The 18,899-nt window shown below is 38.3% G+C and overlaps 1 protein-coding gene across 1 annotated transcript in view; it reads right to left on the bottom strand.

The window, feature by feature from the left end:
- Positions 1–17,382, bottom strand: part of LOC136241637 (uncharacterized) — an 86,983-nt gene extending 69,601 nt beyond the window's left edge. The window contains exons 1-2 of the mRNA XM_066032886.1: positions 17,323–17,382; positions 3,994–4,069 (exon numbers count right to left, since the gene is read on the bottom strand). Of these exons, the coding sequence (XP_065888958.1) occupies positions 3,994–4,060 (67 nt within the window). The 5' untranslated portion in view covers positions 4,061–4,069; positions 17,323–17,382. The remainder of the gene's footprint in view (positions 1–3,993; positions 4,070–17,322) is intronic.
- Between the last annotated feature and the right edge of the window lie 1,517 nt (positions 17,383–18,899).

Below are 18,899 nucleotides of genomic sequence, written 5' to 3'. Positions count from 1 at the left end.
TTTCTCACATACTGGAATATTTTAGAGTCATTGCTAAAAGCAAAATTGCTCACCAGTTTTACTTCAAAGTTTCTTGTTGAATGCTAGCCTGAAGGGTTTCTTCAGCTGTTTTGATACGGAGCATATTGTGTTCGGTAGGACGAGACTTGTACTTCTTTCTTAAAGTGAAAAGACACTTAATCTGGTGCCGTATGTTGGATGTAAACCATTTAGGAGATTGTGAGGACTTTAATTTGAATTTCGGCACAAATATATGCATTCCTCTAATGATACTGTTCTTAATAAAATGCCATATGGAATCAATGACTGGTAAGTGTTCACAAATAGAGAAATCAATGTGTGACAAAAAGTTAATAAGTCCAGGGTAATTAGCTTTGGAGTAATCTAAAATAACTTGTGAAGTGTTAGAAAAGTTGATATGTTCCATTGGAAACAAAATAGTGAATGAAATGACAAAATGGTCAGTTGGTATAGGTTTGTAATGTTGAGGGTGAACATTCAAATTATCAATGATATCTTCATTGTTGATAATTATCAAGTCAAGTATGTTTCCAAGGTTATGTGTTGGTTCATTTACTGTCTGGGTGAGATTAAGTTGAAACAGCAGGTCACAGAATTTGTTGGATCTCGAGGAAGAGGCACTGAGGGTGGTCCAATCGACATCAGGGAAAGTGAAATCTCCTAACAGAATTATTGGGTTTGTGTTGTCAAGTCTGTAAAGTAGTTGTATAGTAATTCATGATAGGTGTCATTTGAATTTGGTGGAATGTAGACTACACAAATGATAAATGGGTTATGAGAGGAAATGAAAACTGTGACAACTTCTACATCAGATGGTGATGACAATTATTGCTAGTAATGTTATCTTTAATTGCTATGAGAACACCCCCACCTCTAGAATCTCTGTCATTACGATAGATACTATAACAATTAGGAAGAATCTCATTATCAAAAATGTCACTAGATAACCAAGTTTTAGTGATACATAGAATACTGTAACTAGAGGAATAGACAAATCCTTGGAATTTAGATAGTTTATGTACCAGACTTCTGGTGTTCAAAAGACAGACATGTAGGCCATGGGTTGTAATATCATTAGAAATAGTTGAAGGATCATTGTGTGTGCAATCTGGTGATTGGGAAGGTAGTCAATTGTTGGAGGTATCCATATTAGCTCTATAGCTTGTGGCGATTGAGATGGAACAAATATTGAATTAATGACTTCTCCAAACAACTTATTCTGAACTAAGAGTTTATTGCTACGTATTTTGATGGTTTTACGATCTGTTCCCTTTTGAATCAAGTGCCGTCTTTCTTTTAAGAGAAGTGATTTGATTTGTCTTTCTTCATGAGACATATCTGGTTTGACCCTTATATCTTTAGGTAACTTACTGGCTTTGGATAATAATAATGATGTGTCAATAGCTCTGTTAAATCTAATAAGTATAGGTCGAGGTTTCTTGGATTGATCGCGATATTTACCCAGTCTTATAAGATCTCGTATGGATAGTGGGTTTATACTGCTTTCAGCTTCAGTGACTATGGTGGCAACTTTATCTAAATCATGGTCAAGTCGCTCACGCCTAGGTGTTCCCTTACTACATTCATCTATGCCATATATTACCACATTGAACTTACGGTCTCCATCACTGGGTCTGTTGGTCAAATTGGTGGTAGTACGTGGTTGGGTTTGTTTGCTTGTATTAGAGGTAGCACTGTTAGAAGCCATTTGTATTTCCTGTTGAGGTTGCTGTTGAGAAGTTGAAGATCGAACTGGTTGATGATCAGATACTGAAGCTTTAAGTGAGACCACTTCTTTAGATAGGTCCTCCACCATGGTCTTCAACTCCCACAGCTGTTTGTCTTGTGTGATCAGACGGCAATGGGGACAGTAAAAAGTTCTTCACTTTCCTATAGTATTTTGAATAGAGCTTGAGATAATCCAGCGCATTGCCGGTGGATCCAGGAGTTACAAGTACTTTCACAGAAAATTGCTTCCTGACCATCTGAATCTTCAGTGGTGTCTATTATGCAGTCCAAACAGACTGGGCATATTATTGAGGTTTCACCAGGTGAACTCTGCAGTGGCCTTTTCCTTTTGGAGCGTGGCTGAGGAGTAGTGGTTGTCATGGTAACTCGTGCTCTTCAGTATTCTGGTAGGAGCAAAACGAGAACAGACAAAACGAACAGAATGAATTGTCTGACCTTTACTGGTACCGTTAAAAGAGTTTGGCCACGGTACCACAGCGTAAACGTGTGAACTCCAAGTCAGGGCGATGGGCAGCCAACTAGCCCCAGGGTAGACTCCAGGTAGCGTCCTCGAGATTTCTTAGACACCTTAGACGACCAAAACAAAGTAAGACAAGTCCAAACAAGGAGAGCGACACGAAGAATCACAGAGGACGAAACATAGCAACCTCCTCCGATCCCGCTTTTTTGTATTTATTTATTTTTTAATTTATTTATTATTTTTATTAATGTTGTAATCTTTGTAGTGTGAAGAGAAGGCCTTCACGTGAACATGATTTTTCACGTGATATATACATGCATCGAGCACATGCAGTAGGTGTAGAGGAGCATAGTAGCCATTAGCAGGGTGGGGAGTGAAGAGATAGCTATGCAGTATAGGTGTAGGGCTATTAGCTAGTGATAACACACTCCACACCACCTTTATATAAATGCACGTAGGAACTGGGTACACAGGAGCTGTAAAAATGGGACCTCTGTGTGTGTGTGTGTGTGTGTGTGTGTGTGTGTGTGTGTGTGTGTGTGTGTGTGTGTGTGTGTGTGTGTGTGTGTGTGTGTGTGTGTGTGTGTGTGTGTGTGTGTGTGTGTGTGTGTGTGTGTGTGCATGGGTGTGGATCAGTTAATGGTTAACTGCTTACGGCTATATCCCCCACTCTGAAAATCGTTCCTACGCCTTTGATTGGTTCCTTTTGACTTAATAATATGTAATGGAACTATACCTCTTCCAAATTAATTTCTAAGTTTTGTTTTAGGTTGGGGACATTCTAAGCAGTGTTGTTCCAGTTCTAGAACTGGAACTGGAACAATAATTTTGCTTTCCTTAAGACTGGAAGTAGAACTAGAACTTTGCTTTCCTCAAAACTGAACATAGAACTAGAACTATGAAGAAAAGTTTATCAAGTACTGAAACTAATACTGGAACTAGAATTGGTAATAGCCATACTGTGTTTGCCAATTAGATTTTATGCTAGATTTTAAAATATAGACCAACCAAAGATGAGCGTCAACTTGACCCAATTGTATATAAAATACTGGATAAATTCTTTTTCCCAATTATCACCTGTTGCTTGTGATATTTATTGCTGTTCCCAATTCATCAGCACCTGTTGAGCACACATTTTCTGTGAGTGGAAAAGCATCCAAAGGGAAAGGAATAGGCTAGCAGACCGCAATTTAGAAAGGTAAATACTGATTAGAAAGAACAAATGTACTTGAAATAGTGGTGTTATGTATATAGTTGTTTGTCTGATAACTACAGTATTAACTACATACATAAGTCTGTTAAGACTAGCATATAACTTAATAGTGAGTGTCCATAATTCATTATGGGCTTTTGGTAATACTTAAAATAAAATAAATGCTATTCTAGAAATTGAAAAATAAGTCCAAATGCCATGGTTCCTTGAACTGGAACTATAACTATAATTCTAAAGGTTATGGTTCTGAAACTAGAACTGGACCTGTAATTTTAAAAATCATGGTTCCAATATTGGAATTAGAACTGTAATAACTGGGACAGCACTAATTCTAAGGTATAGTATTTAGGTGAGTATTGTATTAGGATTTTGGCAAAAAACATACAGTGTAGATGATTTCTATTATGAACCACTCCATGCATGGTTCATTATACAAGTGCCAGCTAAAAACGTTTACTAAAAAAAACAATTTACATATATAATAAAACTTTGTTAGATCCTCCAATTAATGGTTACATATAATGTGATATAAATAGCTAGTTATACTAACCTTGACAATTGGCATGATGTATAATTGTAAGCAAACTCCACAGTACTACAAACAACACTAGTTTCATTCTGTTTACCTACATGTAACATAGTTATACGATCTGTAAACTGTACATGGAAGGCTGTGCTTCAAAATTATGAATTATATAGCTATAAGTAGATAGTTGGTTGTAATTACATTGATTTTTGTACGTGTACTACAGCAGCTATAGCTACACTATATATGCACAATTGAAAAATTCATCAATTGAAAATGTTTTTTTGCATTCATGTAATGAATATTTAGTATACAGCTATATATAGTTAAGTGGTCAGTGTGCACAATTTTGAGACAAATTCCACTTAAACTGTGTAGACTGGTATATGTACAAACAAGTTATGGCTGCGAGTTCCACTAGAACTGATATACAGCTCAGTATTTTTGGTGTACAGTAGCTATAGAGGTTTTCAGAAGATTACAAAATCATGTATTTCATTGTATATGCATTATAGCATAGGAGATTACATAGGTCATAAATTAGGAGTGAGAAACAGTAGCCATTTTGGACATATTGAGCTAGCTGAGAGATTTTTGTTGATGAAGGCACTGGAAAAGAGTCGCTGTGGAACAGGCTGAGAGATTTTCATTGTTAAAGGTGAAAAGAATTGCTGTGGGAATAATGTGATGCAGTAAGTTTTTATCTTGGTTTTGTTTAGCTCAAACATTATGTACGTATTTAAGAGCAACTTTAAATGATGCTTGGTCTGGGTACAGAGAGTCAAAGCCCTCTCTTGAACTAGTCCGGCACTTATCTCCACCCTCCTTTGCTTTCTAGGACATGGTGCATGTGCTATTACTAGTTAGGTGGGTAGCTTGGCTATGACAGTTTTGATTAACTGTATGCAGTCATTACAATGATGTGCGTTTTTCCACATGCAGAGCTCATGCACTGTCACACCTCTCTGGAACTTAGTGAATATACACAAACTCTTACCCAAAAATCCAGTGAGAGATATGTGGAAAAGTTACAGAAAGTTGGGTGCACCATGGATCCTTACTTGGAATCAAGCATCTTTGTGAAGTACTCCCATTTCATTGGAAGTCTATAGTCACATAGAAGTGATCCACGGAAGTGAAATACTAAAGGCTATTTATGAATTGATTTCTACTGTCTATCACTACAACTTTAACTTTGATAACTCAACCTGTTTCTTTACTGCGTCTTATGTAATGGTGGATCCAGCATGGGGCATTTTGGGGCAAATGCTCCCTCCCCCTTCCTTTTAAGAAGAGCTATATCTTGTAAGACCGCCAGTAAAGGAAAAATCAATTTATTACTCATATATATGTGACCGAATTTTGGAAAAACACCCAGGCGAGCTAGAGTTGGTACGAGTCCAATATGCCCCGAGCATTCGACTTTAGGGTACGCGTCTATTATTTTTATATTTATTTATTTTCCAAAAATGTGCAGCCTCAGTTTGAGGATAAACGCACATATGAAACATGCATACAAAATGTTTTACAATATGATTGATTATGGGATTACTGATTGGTAGGGGAAAGTAATAATAATTTCAGTTGGTACTTAAAAATTTGTAATGATTGTTGTAGGATTAGGTCAGGTGGGAGTGAATTCCACAGTCTAATTGATCTAGGGAAGAATGAATTACTGTACTGATTGGTCCTTGCATAGATATGATGAAATCTTTGATCATGTCCTCTGGTGTTAGAAGTGACAGGGATTAAATCAACTGGGGATATATCAATGAGATTATGAACAATTTTGTAGAGGAGGGTGATACTAGATACTTGTCTGCGGTGTTCTAAGCTGGGAATGTTAAGGTCAATGAGCATGTTAGTTACGCTGCTGAAATGCGAGAAGTCAGCCATAATGAATCTGGCAGATTGCCTCTGTACTCGTTCAAGCTTATCAATGTCTCTTCTTATGTGAGGGGACCAGACAGGATTGGTGTATTCTAAGATTGGTCTTATCATGGCATTATAACATTTCAATTTGATTTGAGTTGGGCAGGACTTAAGATTTCTCTGTAGGAATGCTTTGACTGATAGAGCTTTGGATGTGATGTTAGTAATGTGTGTGGACCAAGACAAGTCATTGGTGATTGTAACTCCTAAATATTTAGTAGATGAAACTTCTTGGATAGAGATGTCATTAATGGTGTAGTTGTACGTGATCGGATTGTGTTTATGAGTGATTCTCATGAATACACTTTTATCAGGATTAAAAAACATACCAGATCTAGTGCCCCATTGTGATAAGGAGTTGAGATCATTTTGAAGTGATAAACAGTCGGATGTAGAGTGAATAACAGTATAAAGTATGGTATCGTCAGCATACAGACCAATGTTGGCATTGATTGATAATGGGAGGTCATTAATATAACATAAAAATAATAGAGGGACTAAGATTGTTCCTTGGGGGACACCCGAGTTAACTGCATGTGACTCACTGGTTGAACCGTCAAGAGTTACTTGTTGATGCCTACCGATGAGGAAGTTTTGTAGCCATGTTAGTAGTTCCCCTCTAATACCATAGTAGGATAATTTGTTACATAAACGGTGATGGGGGACTTTATCAAATTCCTTAGATAGATCTAGAAAAATGATGTCAATTTGAAAGCCAGAGTCAAGAGATTTAGAAATGTTGTTTATGGTAGTAATAAGTTGTGATTCACATGATTTTCTAGGTCGGAAACCATGTTGTTGGTCGCAGAGGATATTTATTGATTCTAGGTGAGAGAAGAGATGAGTGTGAATTAGGCGCTCCATGATCTTGCAGCTGATACTGGTTAGCGATATTGGTCTGTAATTGGATGCAAGTGTTTTGTCTCCTTTTTTGAATACAGGTACAATATTAGCACGTTTCCAGTCCATGGGAAGTTCTCCTTGACGAAGTGATGAATTGATGATCAGAGTTAGTACTGGAGCAATTTCTTGAGAGGCTAATTGTAATAAGTGTGATGGGATTTTGTCTGGTCCTGGTGCTTTATGAACATCCAAAGTTGTTAGGAGCTGGGAGACATCAGCATAAGTAATGGAAATAGGTTGTATATCAAGATAAGGGCTTTCATCTGGTGTGAGAGTACACTGGGTGTCTTCGGTGGTAAACACTGAGCTAAAATAATCGTTGAGGATATTAGCTTTGTGGGTGGAATCAGTGATGGTATGACCATTATGTGACAGTGGGGGTATTCCAACGTGATCCAATTTTTGCTTTTTGATATATGACCATAGTTTTTTTGAATTAGCTGTGGAACTGGAGTCAATGAGCTTCGAAAAGTAGTCATTATAGGCTTGACGGCATTCTTTTTGAGCTAAATTTTTGAGAGTTTTATAATATTGCCAGGCGGCAGGTGAGCGTGTTCGGCGATACTGAGCATAAGCTCGCTTCTTTCGTCTACAAATTCTTTTAATGTAGGTGGTGATCCATGGTCGGTTTGATGTCTTGTTCGAAGATAACTTGCTAGGAACCAAAGTGTCCAGACAGAAGTGACAAGCCGATTTAAAGTAGGTTCCCCGAGCATTCAACTTTAGGGGACGTGTCTAGTAGGTTTCCCCGAGCATTTAACTACGTGAAAAGTAGTTCCTTAGCGTTAGGGGTACGCTAGGGTTCAGCTTTGGTTTCTTTTTCACTCTTGTTATATATAGAAGTCACTTCAGTCGGATGTTTATAAGGTAGAAACTATATAAGGGAGGTCATGCAGTAGCTGCAGCACCGGTGGTATAATGGTTACGAGCATTGCTTATGGGTACGGATTCTCGGGTTTGAGCCCCTGCTCGGACAATTTTTTGTTCGCTTTCTTATGCTTTTTGTCTACGTTTTTTATTCACATGACTGCCGGCACTATATAACCTGCCTAACAATAATAATTGTGAACCTCTGAGCGAAAATCTGACTTGTTTGCATAATTCTGTTTTAGAGATAAATGTATTGAAATACATTGGGTTAAAACGCGTAGCTACTAGCTATAAATAATTTTGAGCAACGTTTTAATCGCTTCAGTAAACAGCGTAAACAGTGAAGGAAAACTTGAATCGAATAATTTAATAGTCTATAGCAATTAATTCACCTTTTCGTGGAGAGCAGGAATATCGTTGTTTAATTTCTATACCCTAGAGCAAACGTGAGTTACGTGCGTTTCTTCATGATGCGGTAAAACGAAACTTTATTGTGGCCATCTTTAAGTTTGAACAGACTTCTTGCTTGATAGCATGGGTGTATTTAAGTCCAAAATTATGCCATGGTGAATGCCCCAGTTCATGGTGAATAGTATAACTTTTTTTTTGTTTTGAATAGAATAGCACAAGTCCCAACTCCATAGCCCATTGCACTCGAGCCTTGTGATCAATTAAACGGACACCTGTAATTTATTATCTAGGAACTGTACAAATTGATTGTTTTGCTCTTCTTGTTGTTTACCGCTATAACTACAAAACCACTTACCAGAAATGGCTGAAACTTTAACAGTCCACTAGACAACAAAAATGTCATGAAATAAAATTCAAGTAAATCAGGTATTTTTCTCATCGAGCTACAATTTATGAGGTAAGAAAAATGGCCATGGGGCGGGTATGATAAACTAATAATTAAGTTTATGTGGCCTTATTTTTTAACTATTCTATATAACTACTCTTCTGTCTGCCAAAGAGTTAGCTACTCTATATCACAGTTTAAATTCACAATTACAAACTATTCCCTTCAATATTTCAACGCTACGACATAGGTAGGGTCCGCAATCCGAAAAATCAACTCATATTGAAATTAGGCATTGGGATTGCGAACCTAATAAAATATACTGATTTTAGCGGAATTCCGCATATCTACCGACATGGTAAGTTCAAAAACCTACGAGAAACCCACTAAACGTTGGCTTAGGAACATGGTGTCTGTTTATATAGGCTTACAGAAACTGGAACAAAGCTATTCTAGACTAAGTTACTCACGCGGCACTTTCTCGAAGCGGCTTTCCTTAACTTTTGTCTTTAAACTGAATGGCCCACTCGAGGGTAACAACTCTTCGTACAATTCCCTCGAATTACTGAAGTATTATTCATGTACACAATGTCCCAGACCGTTTTTTTGTTTAGACTAATTTATTTAAGGTGAATTCCCATAGTCTGGTGAATCCCACAATACATTACGCATTGGGCAAAATGAGGAACCGGGTTCAGAAACAGTGCTGGGCCCAAGTATCCGCTGCAGCTATATACAGTCTTGAAACTAAGGTGGAGTATTCCTTAGAGGTATGTGCATAATTAGCAGACCGTTTTTTGGTGGTATCACTACGTAATGTTGTGGGCACTTCGAAAATGCACGAAAATCACTGTTTTTACACCAGTTTACGCATTTTACGTACTTTTGGGGGCGTGTCCCTTTCAATATTAATGTATTGATTATTACAGGTTTTTGCAATTGAATTCGGCGACTTTGCAATTGAATTTGTCCCGTTTGCAATTGAATTCGTCGGTTTATAATTGAATTCGTCCCGTTTGCAATTGAATTCGTCTCTTTTGTAATTGAATTCGTCGCTTTTGCAGTTAAATTCGTCCGTAACGAGAATGGCAGCTGCAGCAAACACGAAAACATGATGTAGCAGCTGCTACAAGAACTTGTTCAAGTACAACAGTAGTAAACAACTCTTTATAAGGCAATAATTCTTCCTCTATACAGCCTATCCAGCAACATTCCAAACTCTACAACGCCATTCGCGATGGGTGTGGTCACTCGCAAGCAAGTTAATTAACTTGTCAGACAGCTATCAACTATGATTATGATTATGATTATGATTACTGAAAGCACAGTTACAAACTGATATGTTCAGGTAAGGAAAAACATTACAAATCACATAGCTAGATAAGAGTCAGTTATATTTATCTAAAAATACTTGTAGAGATTGGGAATCTATTGTGTCAGTTGGTAAATTGTTCCAATCGCGGATAGATTTGGGGTAATAGCTGAATTTATAATGATCTGTTCTAGCAAACGGAATCTCAAAATGGAAGGGGTGGTGGTGGCGGGTGGGATATGTGGTGTTAGTGAAATGATTTGGGACTGTTAAGACTGATGAGGAGTAAACAATGTTGTAGAAGACTTTTAATCTAGTCACATATCGTCGGTGTTGAAGTGATGGCCATTGTAGATCTGCTAACATAGATGTAACACTACTGTTATATCGGTAGTCTGACTTGACCCAACTTCGCGTACTACCAGCTTCAATTACCTAAAGTGTAACTCTCCAAGGCATAACTTCATCTCTTAATGAACGGGTTGGTTTCTTGAAGTCGTTTTGTTTATGACGAATTGTAATGCAAACGCGACGAATTCTATTTCAAAACCGACTAATTCAACTGCAAAACCGACGAATTCAATTGCAAAACCGACGAATTCAATTGCAGACGGGACGAATTCAATTGCAATAACGACGAATTCAATTGCAAAAACCTGCAACCAAATAAATTCAATATGTCTACAAATCAATCCCCCTACAATTGTGGGATGTTCACTGTAGTATCCCATTGCTTGATCCACCATGAAACCGGAGGCACGATTGTTGTCTTCACAGAAATGTTGTTTTCAGTATCTCGCAAGATGTAAAATTTATTTTTAAAATTTCATGCTCCACACAAAGGACCGGATGAAGTTTGCTCCTTAGCCAAATTGTATCCAGAGTTGTTGTAGTTAAAAAGTACGCACAGAAATAAGTAAATGATTTGCTGGGTGCCCGGCACAGGGTTGCTTTCTTTGAAAAAACAGACAGAGATACGAAGTTTTGAATTCAAACTGCCCTATACCACCCAGGGCAAGAAAAGCCAACTCTTCCTCATAGTGTTTCGATGCGGTTGGGTGCATAGTCTGTCTCTGCTGTTAGTTTGGAAAAAATCTGAGACTTCTCACCAACTGGGTGACGAGCGTCAAAATTTTCTGCAGCATCAAAGAATTGTGTCGCGCTTTCTAGCCATTCCAGCGCTTCTGCAACCACAACAATCATCAATTATAAACTAAAACTATGGCAAAAGATGTCCCTGAATGTTTGGTAGCAGCGGTTATCAATTATTATTTCGTCCACGGCTTCCACGCCTCGCTCTAAACTATACATTTAATAAGGGAGGCAGCAAAACCGTCCAAATTTGACTTCACCTCCCACGCTCCACAGCAGCTTCAAATCTTCACTAGATCACCCTACATCACCATTATGCTGCAAAACATCCAACAAACAAACCGAAAAAGCACAAAATTTTTCATTTTTGATTCGAGCTATGTGGAGCTGCTGGTATACTGCATCATATGAAATCACAGAAACACCAACTACTACTACTACTACCAAACGTTTTGATCCATCATTTATCATCATTCTAAACAAAATTAAGTAACCAGTGTTGCATCAGAAGTACTGGAAAGCACTTTGGTACCATTGAGAGAATCCCATGAAATGACGCACGAAAATTTTGACGTTCTTCACCCAGATAGTGAGAAGTCTCAGATCCTTTCCAGACTAACAGCATAGACAGACTATGCATCCAACCTTATCACATCACTATGAGGAAGAGTTGGCTTTTCTTGTCTTGGCTGGTAGGGCAGTTTGAATTCGAAAATTTGTGTTTTGTTTTTAGAAAGCAACCCTGTGCCGGGAACCCAGTAAATCATTTGCTTATTACTGTGCGTACTTTTTAACTACATTAACTCTAGATAATATCTAGCTAGGCAGCAAGTTCTATCCTGTTCTTTGTGTGGAGCACGAAATTTTAAAAATAATTCGTGACCGGATCTGCGAAAACCCGACATAATGGCGCATTTTTCAAATTCTTTATTGTTGAATATTTATAATCTACTTAGCCAAGTGTATGCTCTGGCCAAGTTTCAGCTTCATATGGCAACAACTTTTGGAGTTACAGCCCTACAAAGTAGTAACAACAGAAAGATCGATTTGTACAGCAAGTATAGGGAAAATAAATTACATGCGCTTACAAAAACGGCTGTAACTTACAAATACAATGCAGTACAGAGTTGCAACTTGCACCATTGTGTTCGCCATGAATAGGGGAGTCCATTACTGGGTAAGTTTTTTCTTCTATTACAATGCTTCACTGCATACAGAGACGAAATCAGTGAAGAAAAATCGATCGCGTACGATCGTTTCGACGTGACGTAAACAAACGCCCATAACTTACGTATCCGTTAGTCTACTGCAATGAAACAAAGATTTTTGAAGTCCTCTTGGGTAGGCGAATATGAAGATATCCAGGTTTTTATCATAGGACCCTTCCTTCACAAAGAACAAAGCGTTTAAAAATTTTAAGAATTTTTTCGATTACGCAATCAATGGCTTATACTGAAAATTTAGGCTTGCGCCATTATGTCGGGTTTTCGCAGATCCGGTCACATTTTTACATCTCACGAAATACTAAAATCGATATTTCTGTGAAGACAGCAATCGTGCCTCCGGTTTCATGGTGGATGTAGTAATTGGATACCACAATGATCAAGCAAATGATTTTCGAATCTGTGAAAGCTGTTAACGTCCAAAATGAACTTACTTCGAGACTTGAAAAGGTTGAAGCAAAGCTCAATGAAACTGTAAAAGAGATTTCTGCCAAAATTGATGACCTTTGCAGCTCAAACAACAAACTAAAGCAACAAATAACCACCACATCAGAAACCATCAATAGTGCTTCAATTCAGTCTCATTCAGTACCACGACTTGCTTCTTCTGCACAAGACATTGCTGATGAATTAGCTGACAGGGAACGTAGAAAGTGTAATTTGATTGTTTATAATCTTCCTGAAACATCAGATGACAAGAAGCGCTTCACTGACATTTGCAGTACAGTTTTTAAGCTGGATGCTGATGTAGTCTCACATAGACGGCTTGGTAGACAAATCGAAAACAAACATAGACCGCTACTCCTTTCCCTTGAAGATGTTGATGACAAAGAATCTATCACAGCACGATCGTATTTTCTGAGGCGCCATGAAGAGTTTAACAATGTTTACATCTCAACAGACATGACAAAGTACCAAAGAGCTAAGCACAAGCAACTAGTTGAAGAATTGAAACGTAGAAAAGCTGCAAATGAACCTAACCTAACAATTCGGAATGGAGTTATTGTAACCAAACGTCCTTATCATAGCAACAAAGGAAGCAAATCTCAATCCAATACTAATCACCCACAGCCCTCAGAAACCCAGAATTGACTAGCCTCGGCTACTTTCTGTGCTGATTCCAAAGTTTTACACACTAACAGTGAGCAAATAATTAATGCACAATCAGTAGAGCCTCCTATACATAATATAAGCTCCCTCAAGCTGATTTTCCTAAATAGCCAAAGTATTTTATCAAAGAGAGCTTCTTTCTGTGCACTTATGGATGAGTATAAATCAGACATTGTAGCAGTTTCTGAGACATGGCTGACACCTGATGTTTTAAACAGTGAATTTTTCCCTGAAGGTTATCATGTTTTCAGGAAGGATAGATCTGATGGGTATGGAGGAGTACTGTTAGCTTGCCGCAATACAATCACCTGTCAGGAAATAAGTTTTGACCATGACACTGAAGCAGTAATTTGTGAGATTACGTTAAACAGCCAAAACTTAATTATCTGCTCTTTCTACAGACCTCCTAATAAAGATATTTGTAGTGTTGAAAGTTTATGTGACCTTTTTTCAAACCTAACAACAACTTATTCCAACTCTCCTATCTGGCTGGTTGGGGATCTCAATTTACCAAACATTGATTGGGTTAATAGTTGTACAGATGGTGCTGCATACCCCCTTGCTGTATGTGACACTATGATTAATTTGTGCAGGAATATGGCTTCTCGCAAGTAGTTGATTTCCCTACCAGAAGACACAATACTCTAGATGTATTCATTACCAACAGACCATCCCTTATACACAGTTGCAATCCTGTTGCAGGCATTAGTGACCATGAGGCTATTTTAACTGAATCTTCTGTTACAATCACTCACCAGCAGCCCACCAAAAGGAAGTCATTTCTTTGGCATAGAGCAGATATGGTAGTTATAAAAGAAATCATAAGTCAATTTAGTGATGATTTTTTAAGTAAATACTCTTTGTCCACACCAGTGAAGGTGTTATGGAATGAATTCAAACAAATGTGTTTCAAGTGCTTAGCTCAAGTACCATCTAAGTTTTCTTCCACTAATACAAAGCAACCATGGGTGACCTCTCACAGTAAGCGCTTATCTCGTAAAAAACAACGACTTTACAACTTAGCCAGGCACTCAAATTGTAATCATCACTGGGATACTTATCATAGTTTTAAACACAAAGTTCAACAGGAATGCCGTAAAGCTTACAATGATTATATTGAAGGGCTAGTTGATTCAAATGGTTCTGTGTCAAAAAAGCTTTGGACTTACATCAAGAGTCAAAAGAAAGACCACTGTGGTGTGGCACCATTAAAGGTTAATGATGTTGTAATCAATTATAGCTTAGTTAAAGCACAAACACTCAATGAGTACTTTACATCAGTATTTACTCCAATTACAACAGAGTCTCCTCCAGAGTTACATGTCCAATCTGCACCGGACATAAACCCTATCATAGTTGACACTAATGGTGTTTCTGAGCTGCTGCAATCTTTGGATATCCATAAAGCTTGTGGACCTGATGGAATACCAGCCCGTCTACTGAAAGAAACTAGAGAAATTATTTCTCCCTCCTTAGCCTTCATTTTTCAAGCCTCATTACAACAATGTTCGCTACCTTTAGATTGGAAAAGGGCAAATATTGTACCACTCTTTAAAAAGGGTGATCGTTCTCTTCCTAGCAATTATAGGCCTGTTTCATTAACATGTATCTGTTCAAAACTGTTAGAGCACATCGTTTATTCACATATTTACTCCCATTTTGCTAAATATAATCTTCTGTGTGATCAACAACATGGGTTTAGACAAGGTCGCTCATGTGAAACTCAGCTACTATTGACAATCAATGACTTTGCCGAAAGTTTAAATAACAATGATCAAACCGATGTCATACTACTAGATTTTTCAAAGGCATTCGACAAAGTGTCCCATTAACACCTGTTCCACAAACTCCACCATTACGGTATCCGAGGTAATTTACTTGACTGGATTAAAGACTTTGTACTGCAGAGATCTCAGTGTGTGGTGGTTGAAGGTCAACAGAGCCACTTAACAGCAGTTACCTCTGGTGTTCCTCAAGGTACTGTCCTTGCTCCACTTTTGTTTCTCTGTTTCATAAATGATTCACCAAATAACATATCATCCAAAATCAAGTTATACGCTGACGATGTATTACTTTATGCCACCATTCGCATAGAACAGGACTGCAATCAGTTGCAGAAGGATTTAGATGTACTGGGAAAATGGGCAGACAATTGGAAAATGGTGTTTAACCCACAAAAATGCGAATTTCTTAGGATAGCTAACAAGAAACACACAATACTAGCTCAGTATAATGTTCAAAATAAACCAATCAAGGAAGTCAACCATGCCAAATACTTGGGTGTAACAATAAGCCAAAATCTATCCTGGTAAGAACACATAAAACAAATAACTTCCAAGGCTAACAGAACTAAAGGTTTTCTTCAGCGTAACCTCCACAATTGTACACCAACAATTAAGGACAGGTTGTACAAAGCAATGGTTAAACCAATTATAGAGTATGCAGCTGTTGTCTGGGCACCTCATACTAAGAGGGATATTGATATGATTGAGAGAACACAACGACAAGCAGCTAGATTTGTGACCAGCAACTACTACCGTTACGCTAGTGTCACGCAAATGCTTACAGACCTTAATTGGCCTACACTTGCACGATGCAGAGATGAACTGAAAGCCATAATGATGTTTAAAATAATTAACCACCTTGTTGACATCCCAGTAAATCCGTTTCTGACATCCATATCCACTGTACATAGTACCAGAGGTCATAATATGAGATTTATGCAACCAATGACACGGATTGATTCTTATATGTACTCCTTTTTCCCTTCGGCAATCAAAATCTGGAATGCCGATCTACCCCAAAATGTGATTGACTCCAATGATATTGATCAGTTCAAACAAAAACTAGCAATTATTTAATTTGTATACTTGTATGTATGTTGTGACCTGTGGACTATACTCTAATAGAGGTAGGCATTCCAGTATCCGAGATTTTTTAATAAAAAATTCTCCGTATATTCCCCAATAGAACCCTGGCACAAAATGACAACTCGTGTTTAACTTGGGATTGCTCCGTCGTCCGAGCTCCAATGAAGATGAAAATCGTTGTGGGGTTTGTCTATACGCTGATCATCATGAAAATCTTAGTTTTATCGTGTGCGTTACATATAAGTAAGTTTTGTGTTTTTTGTAATCTTTTCAAGCCTTGTAATGTATGTAGAATACTTTAAAACTTAAAAAAAACGTACTGTAGGGTGGAAGGTAGTCACTAGTGCTTACTTTAAAGTGCGTAGTTACTTCACTTGGGTTAGCGATTTTCAGCTCCAGAGCAATTTCCTGATGGCTGTGTCATCAGCTCAAAGTATAAACCACTTCAAAGTTGGCATAACAATGCCATAATTGAAACCACAACTCCACCTTAGGTATTGTTGCATCATTGAGGCACCTCCACTTTAGTTGTTTACCTTTATAAGTTGCTAACTTGATGTTTTTACCAACTTGAGATAGCCACTTGCCTATGGGTATACACCATTGTATTGAGAAGTGTGCAGTAGGTGAAACATATTTGCTCACCACAAAGTATGCAAAGATCGCTGAGATCCAAGAAGACCTGAAGTTACTCTCATTACATGTACAAACTTGCAGCTAGAAGCAACTGCAGTTTCAAGATAGTCCAGATTGCTAGATGGCTTCCTGATTCAATTGTGCCATTTTTCCCTGTAAAATGTATGGGGAACCCTGGAGAAAAAATGTACCTTTTTTCAGTTTTTAAGCACTGTGCATGCCAAAGTAGCTAATTCCAACCCAACAAACTATATATTTCTGAGATCGGCAACCAATACTCTATCTATTGAGCATATAAAAAGCCCGTTTTTCCAAAATTTAAAAATCGGTCTGGAATGCCTAATAGAGGTCTGCACAGTATTACCAATAATAATAATAATAATAACATTCCACAATGGTAGGGGGATCGATTTGCAATAGTTAATTTTTCCGATTGCGGACCCTAAATAGGGCTTTCGCTGCGTTTAGCTCGCCTTCGAAGACAAATAATTACTTCACTTCACATGTTATTTGGTGATATGCGTAGCTAATGCGATACAGTATAATTAATATAATCAGACACGCAGACTAAATTATGCACTGCTACCATACTAGCTAGGTCTAACTTACAATCACTTACGCACAATAGCAAACACTCCGCTCATCAAACACTTAAACTTAAATTATTATTATTATACAGGTGTATGCAGTAGCTCCCACGTTTCCTTATTGGTAACCAGGAATGCTGTGATATTAATAATGATTATTATGACGTATTGAAACTACCGCCTTAGGAAAATTTTCTTTTTCTTTGAACCACTTTTTGAAAACCACATTGGACTACATTTCTCTTGTCCAGTCACAATTAATGTTTTCTTAAAACAACATAACTACAGATACTGTAGATAAAATGGCTTTGCAGTGCTATAGCTAGCTAGTTACGTGCCGGTACACCCAGCACGAGAATGACCATGCAGACCAATGCGAAGCTACAATCATCCGGGCACGACCGAGCTGGCAAAATGCTCGTGGGCTGGCACACAAACTATTTCTAGTCTGGTCCGTAAAATAAACTTGGACGTATTAAACACTTGGCTTCAGGTCCAACGGTCCGGTCAGGCCGTTAAAATAGACACTCCCCTATTTTTAAACCAAACGTGCGCCCACAGTAGGCTTTCGTGTGGGCGCACGCCTGGTTACTAAAATTGATTTCTGAAAAGTGTGCGTGCGTTCCGTGCCGTGCCGTGCGTGCGTGCGTGCGTGCGTGCGTGCGTGCGTGCGTGCTTGTGGGGACCTGGTGGCCTGGTGTCAACTGTGGAAGCAAATGCCCAACTGTCCTTGTCTCGCTTACTGGTGTAGAGGCCGTTGTGGAACTTTAGGTTCCGCGACCTCTCTCCATGATACCTAGACAGTCCTTATGCGGGTTACTACCCCTACCCCAGGAGGATTTTCCTGCATAAGGCTCAAATGCCTGAGTGGTGCATAGGAATCCCAGTGCTGGTTCATTGCATGGGCAGCAATAGCTATGTTTCGCATGGCTGCCGGAGGCTTTGCTTTGCTTTTGCTTTGTGTGTGTGTTTGTATGTATGTTTGTTTGATTGTGTATTTGTTTGTCTTTCCAAGTCTTAAGCAAAGCTTTGTTCACTAAAAACAGCTTTATTTATTATTATTATTTATTGCTTTATGGTGTAAACACACCAAAGGTCTGTTGGTAACATGTACCAACAGCCGCGAAAGCATATCCAACAATTAAGCGACTTTTAATAAAAAAATTTTATTGGCAAGATACACGCGTCTACACTGGAAGCAGGTTTTCAAGGCTCTGTTATGGAGCGTCAGATAACTTTTAAACTCTTTCCAGGTTCTAGCAGGAATGGCCAGCATGACATCTACTTTCACGTAAAATGTAACAGCTTAATACGGCCTTCTTCATGGTACAAAGTAGGGGGTTTAACATTACACATAGAACCATTGGCCATGAAAATATTGGCTCACCCCAACAATCCAGGCGCAAACTTTTTAACGATTCCAGGTTATACCAGGCTAGATCTATCCTTTCTTGAATACTTCAGCTAGCTATACCGTTCGTGACGAACGTTTTACACGGTACAAATAATTTTATAAAAATCACTATCTCAATCCAATAGTCGCATATCCTGGCTGAGCACTGATTATTAATGACGCGCGCGCTATATTGCGTGGGAGAG

This window comes from Dysidea avara, chromosome 1, assembly GCF_963678975.1.
Source record: "Dysidea avara chromosome 1, odDysAvar1.4, whole genome shotgun sequence".
NCBI lineage: Eukaryota > Metazoa > Porifera > Demospongiae > Dictyoceratida > Dysideidae > Dysidea > Dysidea avara.
The sequence above is the reverse complement of the archived record's forward strand: the minus strand, read 5'-3'. Positions and strand labels throughout refer to the sequence as shown.